This window comes from Pipistrellus hanaki (assembly GCF_964339955.1).
Source record: "Pipistrellus hanaki genome assembly, chromosome: 6".
NCBI classification, from domain to species: domain Eukaryota; kingdom Metazoa; phylum Chordata; class Mammalia; order Chiroptera; family Vespertilionidae; genus Pipistrellus; species Pipistrellus hanaki.
In genome coordinates this window covers 60,325,420-60,344,921 of record NC_140508.1, presented here as the reverse complement: position 1 = coordinate 60,344,921, position 19,502 = coordinate 60,325,420, and the positions used below count along the sequence as shown (strand labels likewise).

At 50.3% G+C, this 19,502-nt stretch overlaps 1 protein-coding gene across 2 annotated transcripts in view; it reads right to left on the bottom strand.

Moving 5' to 3' along the window:
* Nucleotides 1-1,878: 1,878 nt before the first annotated feature.
* MTCL1 (microtubule crosslinking factor 1) overlaps nt 1,879-19,502 on the bottom strand; it is a 113,812-nt gene continuing 96,188 nt past the window's right edge. The window contains exons 11-15 of one of the 2 annotated variants that reach the window (XM_084887750.1): nt 14,254-14,550; nt 12,551-12,582; nt 8,667-10,206; nt 5,528-5,584; nt 2,959-3,095 (exon numbers count right to left, since the gene is read on the bottom strand). In XM_084887750.1, coding sequence (XP_084743876.1) covers nt 5,546-5,584; nt 8,667-10,206; nt 12,551-12,582; nt 14,254-14,550 — 1,908 coding nt within the window. In that variant the 3' untranslated portion in view covers nt 2,959-3,095; nt 5,528-5,545. Of the gene's footprint in view, nt 3,096-5,527; nt 5,585-8,666; nt 10,207-12,550; nt 12,583-14,253; nt 14,551-19,502 lie in introns of both variants that reach the window. The other variant, XM_084887749.1, reaches the window with a different exon arrangement.

Here is a 19,502-nt window from a genome sequence, read left to right as displayed (position 1 = left end):
TCCTGAAGGGAAGGAGCTAAGAGGCGAGACCGGTTCTTCCTGGCCCCAGGCCACTGACAAAGCTGCTGGCCTGGCCTGCAAGCGGAAGAATAAATAAAGGCTTGGTTCAGCTTTTATCTGAACAACTCGGGTAGCTTTAGGAGTTCGGAAGTGGAACCTGCCGAATCCTCAACAGCAGGATTCTAAAGCCCAGTTTTTAACGAGCAGCATGTGGCAAGCCTGCAATTGGGGACACTAATGAACAGCACACAAACTGCCCAAGCCACCATCAAGGTTTCTCTGGGTCAACACAACAGCCTTTTATTAGGAAACCTTCCAATCTCGCCCCTTCTTATCCTATGTCATAGTTGTCTGCTAAAATTGCCTCCCTTGCTTAATATTTTTTAATGGATCCCCCACCCCCCCTTTCCTGTGGACCATGAGGCCTTTCCCAAGCTCCCTTGCTCAGGAGGCAGTACCCTTCTTTAGCTTCCTGGAACACACCAGGCTCATGACCACCTTCTCATCTCAGCGTTGTCTCCTCAGGGACGCCTTTCAGTTACTCTCCATTACCCTTCACTTTCTTATTTACTACGTGTTTCTCATTACTTGAGTTAAAAAGAAGCATCAGGCCCCAAATGGAGTCACTTCTGCTAAGCTCATGTGAAAACACACACACACACACACACACACACACACACAACAATACTTAATACCTAGCCTTATCGCAGCCTCAGCTTCTTCCACTGGGGATCGACCCTGCCACTGGGGCACGTGCCCTCACCTGGAATTGAACCAGTGAACTCTTGGTTCTTGGGTCAATGCTCAACCACTGAGCAAGACCGGCTGGGTTCAGAAATGTAACCTTTAACTAGTAAACCTGGAACTACCTGTCAGCACTAGTAAGATAATCTGTGGTAGGCTCCCTCCATTCCCCCTAGGAGGGGGACATTGCCTGAAACAATGCATTTCATGTTAATCATTTCTTTTTTCTGGCCCCTTTCTGTCCTCCATTTTGTTCAGCCCTTTGGAGTTCCTTTCTATTTGCTCAATTCATGGTTCCATAAAGCAAATAAAATCTTCAAATTTACTCAGAGGAATTTTTGTATTTTAACCCTAGGGGCTGGGAGTTTGTCTTTTCTGTTCATCTCTAGTGTTCACAACTCCTAGCATAGCATCTTGCACACTTTAGGTACTTAGTAAATCTTAATTTCTATAAGCCTGGGAAGTAGGTATGATTGTTACTATTTTTCAAACGAGTCTAAAAGAAATGGCTTAAAGTTGCATTACTTTAAGGGTTCCCACAAGGACTCATATTTAGATTTTCCTCTCTCTCAGTGCCACCCTGATTGGAGTGCCTCAGAGTGTATTAAAGAGCCAGCGTCATTAAAATTCATTCAAAGAGACACCTTGCTTATGACTCAACCTGACTTCTTGCTATACTGGTTCCAATGCACATTGCATTCAAAGAATAATGCTGAAAGGACTAAATGCAAATTGAAGAAAAGCAGGGCAAGTAGCATATGTACTGGTGGCCACTTGGAGCAATTATGTTTAGGAGTCAAAACTGAGGTCACTGGTGACTCCTGCTTTCCCAATGAGGGGAGAGGGATGGAGGCTGGTACATTCCGACTGCGGGTAGCCAGTGTCCTCACCACCCCCCGATCCCACATCCACCCCTTTTGGCTTTTTCAACAAGAATGCAGTTGCCTTTTTATCTACTTCCGAGGCTCTTGCAATCCAGTGAAACTACACCACCACGCACTCAGCATATTCCAATAGGTGCCTCATTGGCCACGGTTTCCTTTTCCCATGAGCTCCCCCTGCCCGAGATCCCCCGTTTACAGCATTTCTCCTCTTGAGCCCTGAGGACAGACAGAAGGCGTGTGAGACACCAGGTCTGGCAACAGGCTGCCATCATGTCAAGGCTTTATTTCTCCTTCATCATTGTCTCATACAGACTCCGAGGCACCGTCCTTGGTTCCAATCCAGTATCCTCATGACCGTGTGTAGTATTTTTCCCAGTAAACAGAACATTTTGAGTAAACACTGCATATTGTCAGCTCGTCTTTTAACAATAATTTAAAAAAGCCACAGATATTGTATCACCGATGCAAGAAGACAACAGAAGTACAGTACGAGGGAACTCACAATGTGCACAACGGGACGACTCACTCGGGCGGTGGGGAGCCACAGCAGCGGTATGTACATGCACCCCAGCGCCTCGAACCCGAGGACGTGCAAGTCGACAGAGTATGTGGATTATACAAAGAATTGGGTGAGTCCCGCTGAGGACTCGGTTGCCCTTTTACAGAACGCTGACATGTGTTCCCTCCAGCATATAGGGCATCTGTCTTGACTATTGGCTTCCTGACTTTTTCTCTACAAGAAGTTCACTTTACCAGACGGTCTGAAGTTTTCAAAAATTCTTAAAAACCAAAAACACTGACAAAAGAAAATTAACTTAAAACGCTCTACTTTCAACGTGGAAATAAAGCAAACCAAAACGTAACAGTGCAAACGGAACAGAGAGGCAGCCAGTATTAGATCGAGGGTGTTCAGGATCTCTTAAAATGTACATCTTTAAAACGTTTATTTTTTTTTAAAGTTTATTTATATCTTATGTACCCTTTTTTTTTTTTTTAATATACTGTGTGTAAAAAAGATGGGAGACAAAAATAGTTTTCTGAGCTATGAAAAAAATTAAGTTAGTACAGGCACATTTACTGTTTCGTTCTAGAAACATCTCAGGTCGGAGGTTGAACATTCAGCAGCTGTGTGTGTGTGTTTTTTTAAACACGTTCTTTGACCTCGGGGCAACGAGCTCTCTCCTCGTGGGCAGAGTTTGGTGGGTGATGATGGTGTGGTTATGCAAATTACAGTGAATTATTCCGTGATAATCCATGCGAACTTGCATCCCGTCACTGGTGCAGCTTCTCCCCGGGCGGCTCCTCCTCCCCGAACTCCTCCAAGGAGGCCGGGTCCCCGAGCGATGGAGCCGTGGAGGCAGTGGGGGAATGTGGGGCCCAGCGGGACGGAGGGCGGCGGTTTGCTGGTCTCTCGGGCCTGGAGAAGCAGGATTCTAGGGACGGAGCTAGCACGGAACAAGGTAGTTCCTTCAAAGCCAGAAAAGAAAGAAAGGGTTACTCAGATGGACAGCGCCTCTGGGGAGGGGATTTCCCCCAAACACCCTTCTTGACACTCAATGCAACAGACAGAGGGCAACTTCTGCATGCTAACTGACGTTTTGCTCATGGAGAAGAACTTAAAATGGCAAGGAAAGACCTCAACAGGAATGGTCAGTGATGACAGTCATGAGAAGACATCGGGTGAGGAGAAAACATGGCAAAGCCGTGAGATGGGTGTGTTTGCAGAGCACCGTCAGAATGGGGCTGGAACCTATGGGGGGTTGGGAGAGCCACAGGCCACGTGTGGTCTCCCCAGGCCACGTGGCCAGTCTGATCCAGCCGATCCCGTCACTCTGCCCCTCCTGAGTGACGTACTCAGTGACAACGCCGGTCCTAGGAGGCCAGCCTCCCTTGATGCCATCCAGCTGTGTTAGGAATGAGACTCCCCTCAAAACAAGCACTGCTACTGTTTATTCCACATCGACTGGCAGCGGGTGAAACAAACTCCCACTACGTGCAAACATGCTGCCGGCAGAAAGTTAACTCAGGCCCAGTTTTCTTTGGTGACGCCTCCTGGCAGCAGCATTTTAAGAAAGTGGAGTCAGAGCATGTTCATGCTTTTGTGTTGCGGGCATCCCACACCTTCTGAGGACAGATGATGCCACACCCGCTCCACCATGGTGCCCATCATCGGGAATGCTTCTTCCCAGGACTCAGTCTCCACGAGGGGAAACCAGGCCACCGCATGGGAACTGGCTGGCACAGAGCAATGTGCAAAGCTGTGGCAGGAGGAAACGGGGAGTCCTACGGGGGGGGGGGGGGACCCATATGCCCCAATGACACTCAGACAACAGAAAGCTGAGATGGGAAACCACTGCAATGCCAATGACCGAGAGCCAAGACCCTCCGAGCCAGCCGGGAGGTAGAGAGGATGTAAAGAGAGGTGACAAGCAGCTGCAGAGGTCAGAATGAGGACGATGTAGTTAGTCAGCAGCTCAGGCGAGCGACACAGGGAAGTCAGTGGCTGTGTTGAAAGACGATGTGACGAACCAGGTGACAAGGAAGAAGATGGAAGGTGGACAGGGGAGCGATGGAGTGAGGCAGCTCCCCCGCTCTGGGGCCCACAGAGGAGGAGCACTAACATGGAGACTGCTTCTTGCTGGTCCCTGCCTCTTCGGTGGTGGGCACTTTCTATGACAACGGGGAGGCCTTAGTCAGCAAAGCACGTGTGCTGACGAGAACCAGGACCACCTGAGGTGCCTCCCTGTGGAAACACCATGGGCCCTGAAATACCTGGAATGCGAACTTAGGCGGGGTGAGCTGTGTCCTTACATCGGACTCAGCCCAGGGCATGCAGGGGCGCATGATTTGGGAAATCTGCTACTGTTTTGTGTCTTCTGGTGTCACTGCTCCTGTGTGGTAAGAGTTGTGTGTGCTTGTGTTGAGTATGAGAGTGCGTTGAGTGCAAGGGCGTGTGCTGGTGTGGCTGCTGCTAGAGGTTGATCAGACACACTGCAGCCAGTTCCCAGCTGGCCCGTGGGGGACGAGGATGTGCTTTCCATATGTGTTGTGCCACCTCTTCGCAGCACCAGTTTGGGGGCTCCCGCTGGGAGCAATGGCGTGTGGCCATCCCAGCACACCTCCCTGTCCTTTCCCGACGGGCCTTGCTGTGGGTTCTGTGGGCCTCTGGCCTTTGGAGCACTTCAGTCTTGGAAAAACAACTGTACTTTGGCCCCGAGCGGCTGACTCGAGATCAGTGAATGAGCCAATGATGTCCTTGATTCAACGCGAGGCTCCTGCTTTCTCACGGGCCTTGGCGTGGGCTTTGAAGTCAGTCCTGAGAGTACTTTTTGGAGCAGGAGTGACTTTGCTGTTTATCCAATCAACACCTATCTATTGAGCACTTACTAGGTCACCCCGCCTAAGTTTGCAGTGTGTCCCTGTGGGCTACCGGTGGTCACCTGGAAGGACAAGATGTATTTACTCTTATTCCTCCCAGTGCGGTTGTTGAAAAAGAAGCCTCCTTAAATTATGGTCATCCCCGATATAGCATATGGTAATAACTTGTGCCACCAAAGACTGGCAGCGGGTCCAGCAGATCCCCACAGGCTAGGGCTCTGTGTCAGAGACAGTCCCCTCCCTGAAAGCACACTGGCTGCCAACTGCACAGGGAGCAGAAACTAGGTGGGGTCCCTATCACCTGGGAGCCTTTCTTTGCACCCAGCAGTCCCCCCTCGGCAAAAGGGACTGTGCAGGCCATCACTCCGTCCCTGCAGACGGACCCTGAGCCAGCGGGGGTGCTGCCTCTGCGAAGCAGATCTTCCTGGGATGATTCCACCCGTTTCTGAGTGTCCGAGGCCAACCCTGAGGAACACCATGCCCCCTCCAGACAGCGTGGGGAGAAGGATGGGAGCACTTACTGCGTGAGGCAGGCAGGGCTAGAGTCCCCAGGGGGCAGTTAGTAAGACAGTTTGGTTCTGGACAGAACAGACAAGACAAAGAAAAGAAGAAAGAAAAGCAAGTAGGTTGAAAAGTACTTTAAAAAAGAACAGTAAAGGTTTTACATCAACAAGCCAGGTGCCAGCTCGAGGGACAGCTACCAGGAGAGGCAGGCGGTCCCCCAAAGGGGCATGGCATTCCTGGGTACCCAGACCCCTCCTCGGCCGTGTCCGAAGGGAGGAACAGCCACAGGCCTCTCCCTCCTGACTTCCATTCTTCCCTGAGTCGCCCTTTGGCTTAACATTTCCAACATCCTTTGGCACAGAGAGATGGAAGTCGCACGACTCCTGTATTTGAAAGGAGGCACAGGACAGCCAGTTTGACGCAATGATGCAGCGACCGCCGCTCACACTAAAACCCTCCCCTCCCCTTTTACACTTAGGTACGGGAGAGAATAGAACTGCACTTCCAGATTGTGTTCATTCTCTTCACGCCAGCACTCCTCCTCACGGCTTCTCTGCTGGGTGTTATGGCTTCAAGAGAAAAGAGTAAGCAGTGTGTGGGTGACAGTGGGAAGTCCTGCTGTGCAGGTCCCAGCCAGGACCCCTACGTCCCCGTCTCGCTGTGACCATCCAGGGGGAGCCCGGACAGGCCACACAGAGCAGGATGGCAACTCAGAGTCACCGGAGATTTTGAAATGAAAACCCAGGACTACCACAACATTTATGGAGTGACAAGAAGGGCTCTCCAGTGGGCCTAATAGATAGTAGTCAATTCAGACGAGAAGTAATTCTGGTGGAATCTAGAACAAGCAAAATGGCTACAACACAAAAAGGAAAAAGATTCCAGGACATTGAAACGGTGCCAGGGAGGGCTCCAGTCAGGCTCTGACCCCGGAACTCTGCTGTGCTCCCGTCCCACGGCCATCATCTCCGAGGCGGTAAGCACCCCTAGTGAGAAGGAAGTCTAAGACAGGTGACAGAGAGCCGGAGGGCTGGGCATAGCTTCGTACCGGTAAACCCATCTTCACACCCCAGAGCTGTGACTCGGCCGTTAAACCATTCTTCATATTATCATAGATTGCTTTTTAACTCAAAGTATTTTTTTTTGGATCCTGAAAATTAATTTCCATTTAGTTTCAAATATAAATGGACATTCCAGACACAGCCAGTTAATGTTGTGGGACAAAGCCCCGATTTCAGCTGATGCCTCCCCGGGCCCTGAGGCAGGCATTCACACTGACCCTCCGCAGCAGGGCGCCATTTACCTGAGGACCCCGAAGGATGGGGTGACAGAAGCCGCGGACACCAGCTGTCACCTGAGAACACTCAACCACGGTGTGTGTTCTTCCCAGAGCCCGCACACCGCTGTATCACAGACTCACGGCTTCGGAACGTGGGGGCCATGGACTGTCAAGGTCAGGCTGAACCATAGGGCATTGCCATGTCAGTGGGTCACTGGCCTGATTTAACCCATTTCAGATTTAAACTCTATATTCTGAGTTAAATACCACTTGGTGGGTTAGACTGGGAAGCTGACCATCATTGTTTCCCTATGGGAAATGTGGGGCAGAATGTAGAAATACACTTTTCTCCTCTCCTTACTCATGAGGCCCGGGCCATAGGGGGTGGGGGTGGGAAAGATGTGGCAGCTCAAGGAGTGAATTTGTCTTCTTCCCGCCGCCCCTCGCCATCCATTGGGCTGCCTGGCCTGGAGAATGCCTGTGGGTGTCTGTGAGTGTGTCCATGTGGGCTACTAGTGGGTGAGGGCTCATGCACAAATCTATGCATGGATCACTCCCGAACAGCGACCGACCGAATATCTCAGCTCCGGGAGGCAGGCGTCACCACTTCGTTCACCCCCAGCACTGTCACCGGGCTGTTTCACTTTGCTCATTCTGGACGTGGAAATGGGGATTGCTTTCTAAGGTGGCGTGGGACAAGGACACCACGTGTGGAGAGGCATCAAAACAGAATACAAAGCTGACTGATTTGAAGATATTGTTAACAGGGATATAATAATAATTACATGACAATGGGATAACGTGTGTGGTCTTATGATAATAATGTGATAACAGGTGATGTGTCAGAGGGTAGTAATCGTATTGCATGAAGGCAGGGTTTAGACTGAGTGTTATTATGGGGGGCTTCGTGGGCCCAGAGAGTAACGTGTGAGACGGAAGGCTGCAGGTTTGCACTGAAGCCCACACTAGAGTCCCGCGGCTGTAGCTCCTTGTGAAAAGTTCTAGAATCCACACTCTCCCCCGCACACCTCTCATGCTGTCACACAGAAAGACCTGGAGCACGCAGAAAGCCCTGACATGACTCCCATACTTGACACACACACATTCCTAGGACACAAATTTATCCCCAAAGATGGCACATGATGACCCAAGTGAAGCGCCCAGATAAACAAATGAGCAGCCACCGCTTAGACCGGAGAAGAGAACCTGAATCACTTTTAAAAAGCAGCTCCGGTTGAAACCGGTTTGGCTCAGTGGATAGAGCATCGGCCTGCAGACTGAAGGGTCCCAGGTTCGATTTTGGTCAAGGGCATGTACCTTGGTTGCGGGCACATCCCCAGTAGGGAGTGTGCAAAAGGCAGCTGGTCGATGATTCTTTCTCATCGATGTTTCCAACTCTCTATCCCTCTCTCTTTCTCTCTGTAAAAAAATCAATAAAATATATATATTAAAAAAAAAAAGTAGCTCTGAGTTCGTGGTTCTGCCTATTCCATTCTCCCATAAACCAGGTATCTCCCCAGCTCACAAGAACCTATTATGAGCCAGGATTCTTAAAATCAAATGACCTAGTACCGTGGTTGGCAAACTGCGGCTCGCGAGCCACATGCAGCTCTTTGGCCCATTGAGTGTGGCTCTTCCACAAAACACCACGGCCTGGGCGGAGTCTATTTTGAAGAAGTGGCGTAAGAAGAAGTTTAAGTTTAAAAAATTTGGCTCTCAAAAGAAATTTCAATCGTTATACTGTTGATATTTGGCTCTGTTGAATAATGAGTTTGCCGACCACTGACCTAGTCCAATCCTAGGTTCACACTTTGTTTCCCCAGCACTGGAGTGGAAGAGCTGGCGGGGGAGGGTGGGGAGCACTCAGCTTTCATTACCTCCATGGACCCTGGTTCGGCTTTGACGGTCTCTCCCGCCAGGCTGTCACTGTTAAGACCGGGGAGGCCCTGGGGCGCCTGCCTCCTCTCCTCCTTTAAGGCATGCTCCAGCAGCTTCTTGTGGAGGATCCGGGCCACGCTCTCGGTGAACGTGTAGCCAGGGGGAGCGGATAAGTCCTGCCTCACAGGCGTGCTCTCCCCCGCTTCCTCCCTACAGGTCTCTGAGCCAACCCCGATGGGGCTGGGGGACTGTCCCCGGGAACTGGGGCTGGTGTCCTGGCCCGGGCCCAGCTCTGGCTGCGGCTCCGCTGAGCGAGCCCGACCCCCAGCCCGCACCCCCTTCTGGAAGGGGTCCTGCACCACGGGGCTGTGGTCGATGATGTTGAAGAGACTGGAGAGGCCGTCGTTGATGGCGGTGTGCACGGGGCTCTCCCGGGTGGTGGTGGAGCGGGCCCAGGCCGACTCACTGCACCCCTTCTGGGCCGGCCCCGGCGAGGTCCTGCTATTGGGCTGGTCAGCTTTGGGGAGGGGCTTCCTCTGCAGCTTGGGGGACCCGTACTTGGGGGAGCAGCATGTCCGTTCGAACTTGGCCTGCACCTTCTCGATGGCGGGGGCCACCTGCCTGCTCCTAAGGCCACGGGATGGAGACGATGCGGGGGTGGCGCCCCCGCCTGCCTTTGGCGTGAGACACTTGTGGGGGCTGCTGGTGACGGCGCTGCTGCGCAGGGCCTCGGTCTGCAGGCCGACGCTGGTGGTCTGCACGGTCTGCGTCCCGGTCGTCTGGGACCCGTTGGTCTGGCAGGCCATGTCCTTGACCGGGGGCTCGGGGGAGCCAGAGCAGATGGCGCTCCTGACGGAGAAGGCCACCTCCTTCATGTCGTCACTCATGTTCTTGGACATCCCCAGGCTGTGCAGCGGGGAGGCGAAGCCCAGGGAGGGGCAGAGGGTGCCCTCCAGGGGGCGCAGGCCTCCCTCCCCGTAGTCTCGGGGCTGCCTGGGAGAGGCACAAGGCCACCTGCCGAGCATGTGTTCCGAGGGGCCCCCCTTAGCGTCTCCCGGGCCCCCTCGGGCTCTGCTTGTAGCAAACGGGTCCTCGGGCTCCGGGTGGCCCGCGCTCTCCCCGCCGGCCACCACGATGCTGTCCATCCTGCGGACGGCAGGCGGGCTGTGCAGCACCCGCACCCCTGACGGCTCGGTGCGGACGTGGCTCCGCAGGGGCTGCTTCTGGCAGTGCTCAGGGCTGGTCATGGTGTCCGTGGTCATGGTGACGCTCGTGGTGAGGTACCAGGACGCGTCAGGGAAAGGCTCCACAGTGGCCTCGCCCCCAGCCCGCCCCACCTCGGTCCTGCCCGCCCAGGGGTCTGGGGGCCTCTCGTCCCAGCTCTTGCTGTTGAACTCCTCGATGTACTTCAGATCATCAGGGGACAGGGGCGGAGTGATGTCCTCTTTGCTACTGGCCGCGGGCAGGCCTTTCTCTGGAAGGAAGGGCGAGACGTCCATCAGGCGCTGGAACTCAGACATGGAGGACACGGACACCGCCCTGGGAGAAGGAGTGGGAGAGGAGACAGTGTCAGCTGCCCGCCAGCCTGGGCGCCCACCCACCTGCACGGCACATGCCTGTTTCGTGCAGGTCGCTACCAGAACTATGAGAACGCTTTCCAGCCGCTCGATGCTCTCCAGCCCTGAGCTGACCCTGTGGATGTTCAATGGGCTTTTTATGGCTTTGGAATTGTCCCAGGACCTGTGTCTGGGTCAGAATGGAACACAGCCAACCCTCAAACCCTGGGAACGAGTGGAAGATGGGGCTATCAGGCAGGCATGGCTAAGCTCTGAGTCACCTTGGATGCTTCCCTTCAGCCTACGGTGCCCCAAAGGAGGAAGGGACACCTGGCTGTGGCCTGGCGTCTCCATCTACTGACCAGAGCCTTCCGTCCCCACCGTACTGGGAGCTTCCCGAGCGCCGAGCATTATGGGAGGTGCCATGCTACAGACATGGGCCGCCACAGTCCCGATCCAGAACCAGCTAACGGTATGGGTGGGGGTGAGGGGAGCTACCACAACAAAATAACTATCATCCGAAGTCTTTTTCACCCATTGGCCTCATCCCCTATTGACCTGAAGTACTAACCGTCTCCAAAGGCCAAGTGGAAGATGAGGAAGAAGGGAAAGTGGAAGATAGAACTAGGTCAACAAATACATTTCCAAGTACTTTTTCAAATGAAATTTCCACCTAGCCCTGCCCAAATCTACCAACGAGGCTCGGCTCCTCTCTCCCTGCTCTGCTCCCTGCTCTACAGTCAGGCCTTCTCTTTGCTCCTGCTCCTCCTGTATCTCTGGACCCGAGGAAGACACTCCACATGCACACACTGGAAGGCGGAGACAGGTGAGCTAAAGCAGCAGGAAGATAGGTGAGCTAAAGCAGCAGGAAGACAGGCGAGCTAAAGCAGCGGCCAGTTTGGGGTAAGTTCCTGCCTGGCAGATGTGGCTTTGGCTGTAGATTTTTCAATACGTCAGCTCTTTAATTCAATCTATTTCTACTTGACAGGAATTTACTGACTTCCCTCGATAGGCTGGGTGCTGGAGATCTGACATGCTAGGTCGGGGGTTGCTGGAGCATTTAGGCAGCTTGTCAGCTCTCCCAGGGCAAAGACAGAGTGGCCAGGAAGGAAGCCTGGGGCTGGCCATGCCTATAGGTGCAGGCCCTGGGCCCTCGGGCCCAGGATCCCTCTGGATGGGTGACAGGGAGGTGAGGTGTAGGCGTACTCATGGTCTCTGCAACTGCACCACTTCCCCATAGGACACCGATATTCACCCACCGTCAAACTGAGGCCTGAATACTCATGTGACTTTTTATGCCCAGGCCTGGCGCTGCCAGAGGGTCTCACATGACATCCATGGGCCTCTCCACTCTACGACTGATTAACGATGGTGAGGCCAGAATTGGGGTCTCTGTACCACCTGGACTGGCCCACAGAGCCAGCAAAGCTCCCGATGGCTCTGCCCTCACCCTGGGGTACATGCTCTTATGGTGGTCACTGTGAGGTAAGGGTCTAGGGGACAAATGCCATCTTATTATTCCTCACTAAAGGCAGAGTCAGTGAAATTTCTATATTAGAAACAATCTACAAACTGTCCAATGCCCTTAAGCTGGCGATAACCAGTGCTGGACATAAATGTATATATCAATTTGTTACTAGGTCTTAAGGTTTCCTGTAAGCGCGATTTCCCTTTCCTTGTCTCCGGTCCTGTCAGGAAGTGGCTGAATTAACACTGAGCTTCAGAATGCTGGCGGCTGGAGCACTCTGCAGACACCTGGGCCCTGGCCCTGCTTGGACGGGACTTATCTAACCCCCATTCCTGCCCACACAGGAACCACTCAGCGTTGAATCAGTGGCACCCGTGTGGAGACCTGGCCTTTCGGGCTCGGATGGATGTTGTGGAACAGAGACCAGGTAGATAAAGGAAAGGCACCAACCTCAGCAGCATCCGAAGTGAAACAGAACAATAACTACAAAACCAGGATGCATCTGAAACACACTGCCCAGAAAATCACTGGTATAGTATAAAGTTTCCTAGCCTAGCAAGAGGGAGCTTTTCCAGATTCTAAATGAGAAGAGGAGTTTCCATGGACTTTTCAGAAATGATTTACCACAATCATTCCTTAATATACACAAATACACAACTGGAACGGCAAAGTTCTTACCCTAAAGCTAATAACAACTCGCCCTCCCCACATTTATTAAATTAACAATAATAAAGCAACTACTTATTCAGAAGTCTTATTTTGAAGAGAGTATGATAATAGACCGCAGTGACAGGTGGAACTTCCAGACAAGGGGATTTTATTTCAGGCGTCTACTATTGTGTTCCTCGATCTTACTTACCTTTGAAGATTTCCCTTGTGGTTTTCTTCTTCCTGTAAAGAAGAAATAAGTAGATAAGTTCATCCGAATCAGCTAGTGCTGGTTGCTGGGAGCTCTCGGGGTGCTATGGGATTTGCTCTGCTCGCCTGCCCCAGGACAACAGCAGTGAAAATGCGCATAGAGCCAGCTACTGCCCCCAGCCCTTCGAGGTAAGATAATAAAGCCACGATCCACAGTGTGGTGAGGGGCTGGAGCTTCTGCAGTCCAGGGAGGAGCCCGCATGAGTAAGAAAAACTGGCCAGGAATGTTGTATGAACATTGGCATGGAGAAAGTGGCCCTCCTGGCTTTCTCAGGAGCACATGACTTTCCAACCTCACTTTGTAATGACCCAGATACGTCTGCATGTGTGCCTGCATGTGTGTGTGACAGAGAGAGAGAGAGAGAGAGAGAGAGAGAGACAGAGAGAGACAGAGAGAGAGAGACAGAGAGAAGGAGAGATGTGGGAGAAGATGAGGATGACAGACTGAGTTAGAAGATGGATGTCCCTAACTGAAGTTGATTTGACATCCTTAGGCGTGAATACTTCCTTCATTTTAAATTTCGCCGTTTGGAATCAAAGACGAAGTTACAGTGACTTCTGCTTACGAAGAATGATAGCTGCGCTGGCAGAGGACAACACGAACACAGGTGGACTTGGGTGTTTTCGAGCTGACATGGTCTGGAAGAAGGAGCAAGGATCCTACACGCCCTGATAACGGAGGTTTATGCGCCGGTGTGGTCAACAGCCTGGTGCGCTTCCCCCCAGCGAGCACGGTCCGCAGTGCAGGTCAGGAAGGGGCCCAGGCCCCTGCAGGGGGCACCAGGCCAGTCTCCTGACCCCCGCTGCCTCCTCACTGCTGTGAGCGTGGACCATGTGAGACTGCCAGCAGATCTAACAGGGTGGCACACTCAACATCACATCAGCTGGAATCTATTGCGGAGGAGTTGGGTTGGGGTGGGGGTTGGGGGGCACCTGGCCTCACTGACATGTGACTGAGTATAATTTCCTCACATTTCAACAGCACTATTGACAGAACCCTTCTCAGTCCATTAAGAACCTGGGACAGGTTAAAAAGCAGGCAGAGCAATTGTTAAATGGACTCACAGGTAATGATTCCTAAAATCAATTTTTAAAACCCAGCTTTACCAAGGGCTTACCCAGAAAAAGGTAACGCTGAGCTGTGGAGATTTCAGCACAGAGCTGAGCTCAGCTGCCTGCTCGCCTAGTCTATGTAGGGTCTCTAAGTGCTGGGCTGTCTTCCCATGGTGCAGAGTAAGGTCTTCAGAGTATGCCATTGTTTAGTGCCATCTGCTACTCCCACATGTCAGGTATTATCTTTAAAACAGAGCTGCTTTCCTGTTATTAATACATTTTCTATGATTTGAGGTGAAGCTGAAGATCTACACTTCCCAGAATGACCTACTCCCTCCTGTGTGTCTCACTGGGCATGCCCCTGTATGAGACCTTTCCGTTTACACGGGACACGAAACCTGAGACAAAGTGGCAAAATAAAGCTGGCCCCAGCACAAGCTAGGAGTTTGGGGTCAGGGCCACCCAGCAATGCCCTTGGCACTGTGAAGGTTTCATTTTTCCTAAGCCCCGGAGCCTGCCTGCCACATGGCAGGGCCTCCCACCAACCCCTGGTCCCACAGTGGTTAACTGGACCTGAAAACCCAGGCCCACCTGAGGGAGGCAGTTCCTGAACTCCTTCTGGGGCCCGCGGGCCGGAGGCTCCTCCGGCTCCTCCTCCAAAGACAGGGCGTCCAGGTAGAGGTTCTCCCGGGCGGAGCACCTGTCCGACTCCTTCAGCTTGGAGAGCGGCCGGTCTTCAAAAGAGGTGGAGTCCGACTCTGTGCAGGGCCACATCCCCAGGGGCTGGGGCATGCGCGGGCTTCCCGGGGGAGCAAAAGGGCGGATGCTGCCTTCTTTTTGATCACAAAGGAAATTCCCACCTCTCCGGGGACTGTTTTCTCTCTGCAACTTGAGGGTTAAAAAATGAAAACAATTAGCCTCACATTTCTGCCTGTTGCTCTCCTAAAACCATGGTCTCACCACAATTTGGGATTCCAGGTGAGTCCATCTGTAATTCCATAGCTCACTTCTCAAAGACCAGGAGAAGAAAATGCTCTTATAGTTCTGGCCTTAATTTCAAAACGTAACCCATCACCATAACAAATGCTTAAAAAAAATCACAATTTTGTTTGGACTGAACATCTGCATTAATCACATACAAGCCAACTCCTTCTGACAAGAATCTGTTATGGTACATAACTTTGAGTATTGTACTCACAGAAAACAATACTTTTTTTAAAAAAATCTAATATTAAATTAGCTTCAGAACTTAAGGTATATTCAGTGGAAAATGATCAGCAAACTTCTGAAGGTGAATTTGGTTTTCCCAACTAGCAGTTTCCTAATAATAACAGCATATTATTTCCAAATCATCTGGAACAGGTCTTACACATAATCTGAGCGATCAAACTGTTATAACCACTAGATGGAAAAGCACCTTCCACTTTGCTTGAGAGGACGGAAACTTAGCTATAAAGGGAATTAAGCTCTGATATGACTGAAAACAACACAAGACAGGTGCTTCTGAGTCACACATTTTGTGCCTGGCACGGAAAGCTCAAGGAGCAGTTGTGGGGAGCACACAGGGGCACTCAGAGTTGGGAAGACCTACCTGAGTTGGAACCATTGGCTATTAGGTCTTCTCAGCTCTGCCTCCTCATCTGTAAACCTCCCTCCCAGGTCCAGGGGGCACTCCTGGGAGAGGCCATTGTCAGGGAAACCACCCCTGACTTCCCTCAGGCCTGCCCTCAGGGACTGGGCCCACAATGATCACCTTACCTATTCACTGCACAAGAACCAAGTGTAGGACAGTCAGGAAGGGTGCCAGGGTGAAACCACAGGACAGTCAGGGAAATGCATGGAGGGCGGATGCTCTCGTTCCTCTCCTCAAAGCCCAAGAGAAGCCCTGATGGGCGGTTTCCCTCTGCTCCACTCGCCTGCACTTTCTGCACTGAGTTCTCCTCTCTGCCTCCATCACACATGCACAAAACGCACAGCTGAGCACTGAGGGTTCCCACCTACAAACCCCTAATGGGGTCTTTGTTGAATGAGGAGCTCAGCATGCTACATGTTGGCTGCTTTTTTGAATAATTATCTCAATGACAAAAAGGACTTTTGGGTTTGTCGTGAAGGGGTGGCAGAAGAAGGACGTTCAGCCCTGAGTGCTGGGACGGTGCCAGGAAGTTCTAAAACTCCCTTAGAATCATATATTCTTTTAAGAAGGCATCTCCCATAAACTCTATCTTCCTGTCCTAATCTCAGCCTGCACCCTCACAATGGCTATACGCGTGGCCATGGCGCTAGAGGACTTTCACTTATTTTTAGTAATTTTTGAGGTGGTGGAACCAAAGTCTCCGAGTCCCATCTTCATTTTGTGAGAAATATGATGACTCGAGCAGCCAGAGCTCCAGTGTTGGAGTCTGAGGCAGGATCACAGTTGTGTTAGAACAAACACATCACTCTGGGTTTCAGCTCCGCCATCTCCCCCATGGCAGTTCTTCCCAGCTCTCTTAAAAGATGCTAAATGCTTTCTTCAATCGAGTAATAAAAAGGAAAGCTTTCTATTATGTTTATCCAATGCATGTCAGCGCAATTTACTTTCAACGCATGATCATCTCCAAGCTATTCTGGGCAAGGAATTAAAATGCGAGAATCACAGTTGAAGCTGTAAATGTGCATGGAGCGTGTGTGTGAAGAGGGGGGAGGAATGACTACAGAGGAGAGCTATGAACAAGCAGGTTCTAACTCAGGAAAGTGGAATTTCAAAAATAAACCCTGCAGCCAGGAGCAACTATTGTAGCTGGGGAGCCGGTGTTAGGTTTCCTAAAAATGAAGCTGAGTGGTTTTAGCTGGAGGTATCTGCTGCTGAGATGCCTCTGGGGTGGCGTAATAGAATAATGGGCCCTTAAAAGGATAGGGTTTCCTAGGGGAGTCATTTCAAACCAGGCATCTGCAATTACTGCATTTAGAATCCTGCAGCAGAACAACTTGTAATGCAAATATAAAGTTTTAAAGATTTGCACTTCAAATAACACAGGAAACAATACACCCTTAAGAGTGTCACCTCATCTGAATCAATAAAAAAAAAAAAATGGTCACTTTGTGAACACATTTCATTATTATTTCTAAAAATATGTCTTTATTGCCCTGCAGGGTTTGGCTCAGTGGATAGAGCATGGGCCCTCAGAAGGGAAAGGGGCGAAGGAAACAATTACAGTCAAGGGCATAAATCTTGGTTGCAGGCTCAATCCCAAGGCCCCAGTCAGGGTGCATAGCGGAAGCAACCAATCGATGTGTCTCGCTCTCTGTCTCTTCCCTTTCCTTCCATGATATCAAAAACAACAACAACAAAAACAAACAAACAAACAACACCCCCCCCCCAAAAAAAAAAAAAAACACAAAAAAAACAAAAACAAACTACCACCACCAACAACAAAGAAAATCAATAGAAAAATTTCTTAGGGTGAGGAGTAGCAACATATAATATACATATTATTTCAGGGAGCAAGGGTGAGGGAGAGAGATAGAAACATCAATCAGTGATAAGAATCATTGATTGGCTGCTTCTTGCACGCCCCCCACTGGGGATTGAGCCTGCAACCTGGGCATGTGTCCTGACTGGGACCATGAGCTCCGGTTCCATGGGTTGATGCTCACCCAATGAACTACACCAGCTGGGCATGAACAGGTTTTAAAAGAAAGGTCTTTCATGTTGTAGAGGCAACTGATTTAAGGAAGTTACTGGGAGGAGAATGAACTTCCCTTTAGCTCTTTAGAGCTATAAGTCTTCTATCAGCTTGTTAATTGGGAACTTAACAATTCTAAGGAGAAATGCAGTGTGACTCCATAAAAGTTAACTATCACCCAATCAAGTGCGGACTGAGACGGGATGTGTGATAAGATAGATGATAGGTGTTATATGACCATACCCACAGTCATCCATCATGTAAAATGCCTCGTGTGGCACAATAATTACGTAGGAATTCAATGACACCCGACAAGTATGAAGCATGTGTTCTGAAAGTGGAAAATGGATTTAGTGTTCCTTCTTTTACTATCTGTATTAGGTTATCCTAGTCAAGGATATATGGTTCACCACATAGTCAAATATCAAGAGCACACACTATGAGGAATGTTCATTCTTGAATATCTGTGAAATGTGTAGCTAAAAGTTAAATGAGTGAGCAATCCAGTTACTGATAAACAAAATCTATACACATACATACACACTTTTTCAGCCAATTTCCTTTTACACAGAGAATGCCTTTACCTGATTTTCAAGACTGGGCACCAAGATTTATAAAATCTCCTTTTAATATCTCTAATATTTGGGGGGGAAAGGCCAGACTTATTTTTGAAAGCCACAATTGCATATCTGAAGCACCATTCACTGGCAACAAACCCTCTTCTAAAAACAGCAGCTAAGTCATTGTACAAAGCATGTGGGAGCCACCACACACACAGATTTCAGAAACAGTTGGATGCCCGGAACCCATTCTGCTCAAAGATGTCAACCTTGAGGACTGACGTTCTGGGGCTGTCAGCTTGGTAGAACTGTCGCAGCGTTGACAATCTGGACACGGGGTTCAGCTCCTATCCCCCTTTCTCTTTCCAAAATGTGGTCTAGTAATGAGGTGAATGCTCATCCCTCAGTCATTAACTATTTGAAAGCTGAGTATCATCAAATGTCTTGCCACTTTTCCCTCTACTAGAAACCCCTCATTCCCCAAAGTAAAAAAATAACAAACCCAATGGCTCGCTTAATTTATATCCAAGGTGTCACTTCCATAATGAAGCCATCTAAGACCAACAGATCCACGGCGAGCTGGCTAAGGGGACCCAGAAGGGCAGGGATGGTGATGGCCTTGCTGGGGTACAGGAGGGACAGTGAGAGATCCTCGAGGGAAGACCGAGAGGGAATGTCTCTGGTAACGAGGTGCCTAGAGTTACTGGGATACCGACCAGCTGCTGCAGTTGGATATAGTGAATCCGTGACCATTCTTATGAACACATGCCGCTTGGCCCCTACAATTTCCACTGAACAACTGATCCACTCGGTAGAGCACAAGCACACAGGGGATTTAAATCAGAAGATTCTCCTCAAGGGCTGGCATTTCTAGGCTGCACAGGAAGTGGCCAACTTTCCTTTGATAGAATTTTTAAATGAACCATATCAAATATCAGTAGGGTGACTCAGTGGTGAGTAATCCAGGCTCAGAGAAACTTCAGCTCCTTTTTATCTGCAGTGCACTTCCTTCTCCTCAAGGATTTTTGAGCCAAAGGCCCTGGTTTTTTTCCAGTTCATCCATCCCCCCCCCCCCCCCCCCCCGGCTCGCCCCCTCACTCCCATGCAGTATGCAGAAACTAGCCTTTGCTACTGCACCTGCAAAACACAGGTAGCCATATGTCTGGGAATAATGGAGCACATTTTTTAAAAAAGGACCTCATACAAATGCAGGCAGTATGGGTATTTGTAACAGAATAATGAGGTTATTTTTCCTGGACTCAGTTTCTTATTGATTAATGCATTTCCTTGAGGCCTCATGAATGTGTAAGTGACAAGCTGAAATAAAATGTGTGCTATGTAAAAATCCAGCCAAGGAGGAATTCCAAACCTTCATCAGTTTAATTTAAAAATGTAATCTTTGCATCACGTAGGCACAACTACAGCTACACAAGCTGTCCTAAATCTGATGCAATGCAGAGAATAATGATCTGGGCAGTAGAAAAACAACTCCCCCTCTCCCCATGAACTCATCTGAGTCTCTGACTCATTTGTTTAGCTGAAGACAATGAGCTACCAGCTACCTCCCCTGACTACGGTGCTACGTAATTATAGCTCAGTAATAGCCACAGCAGGT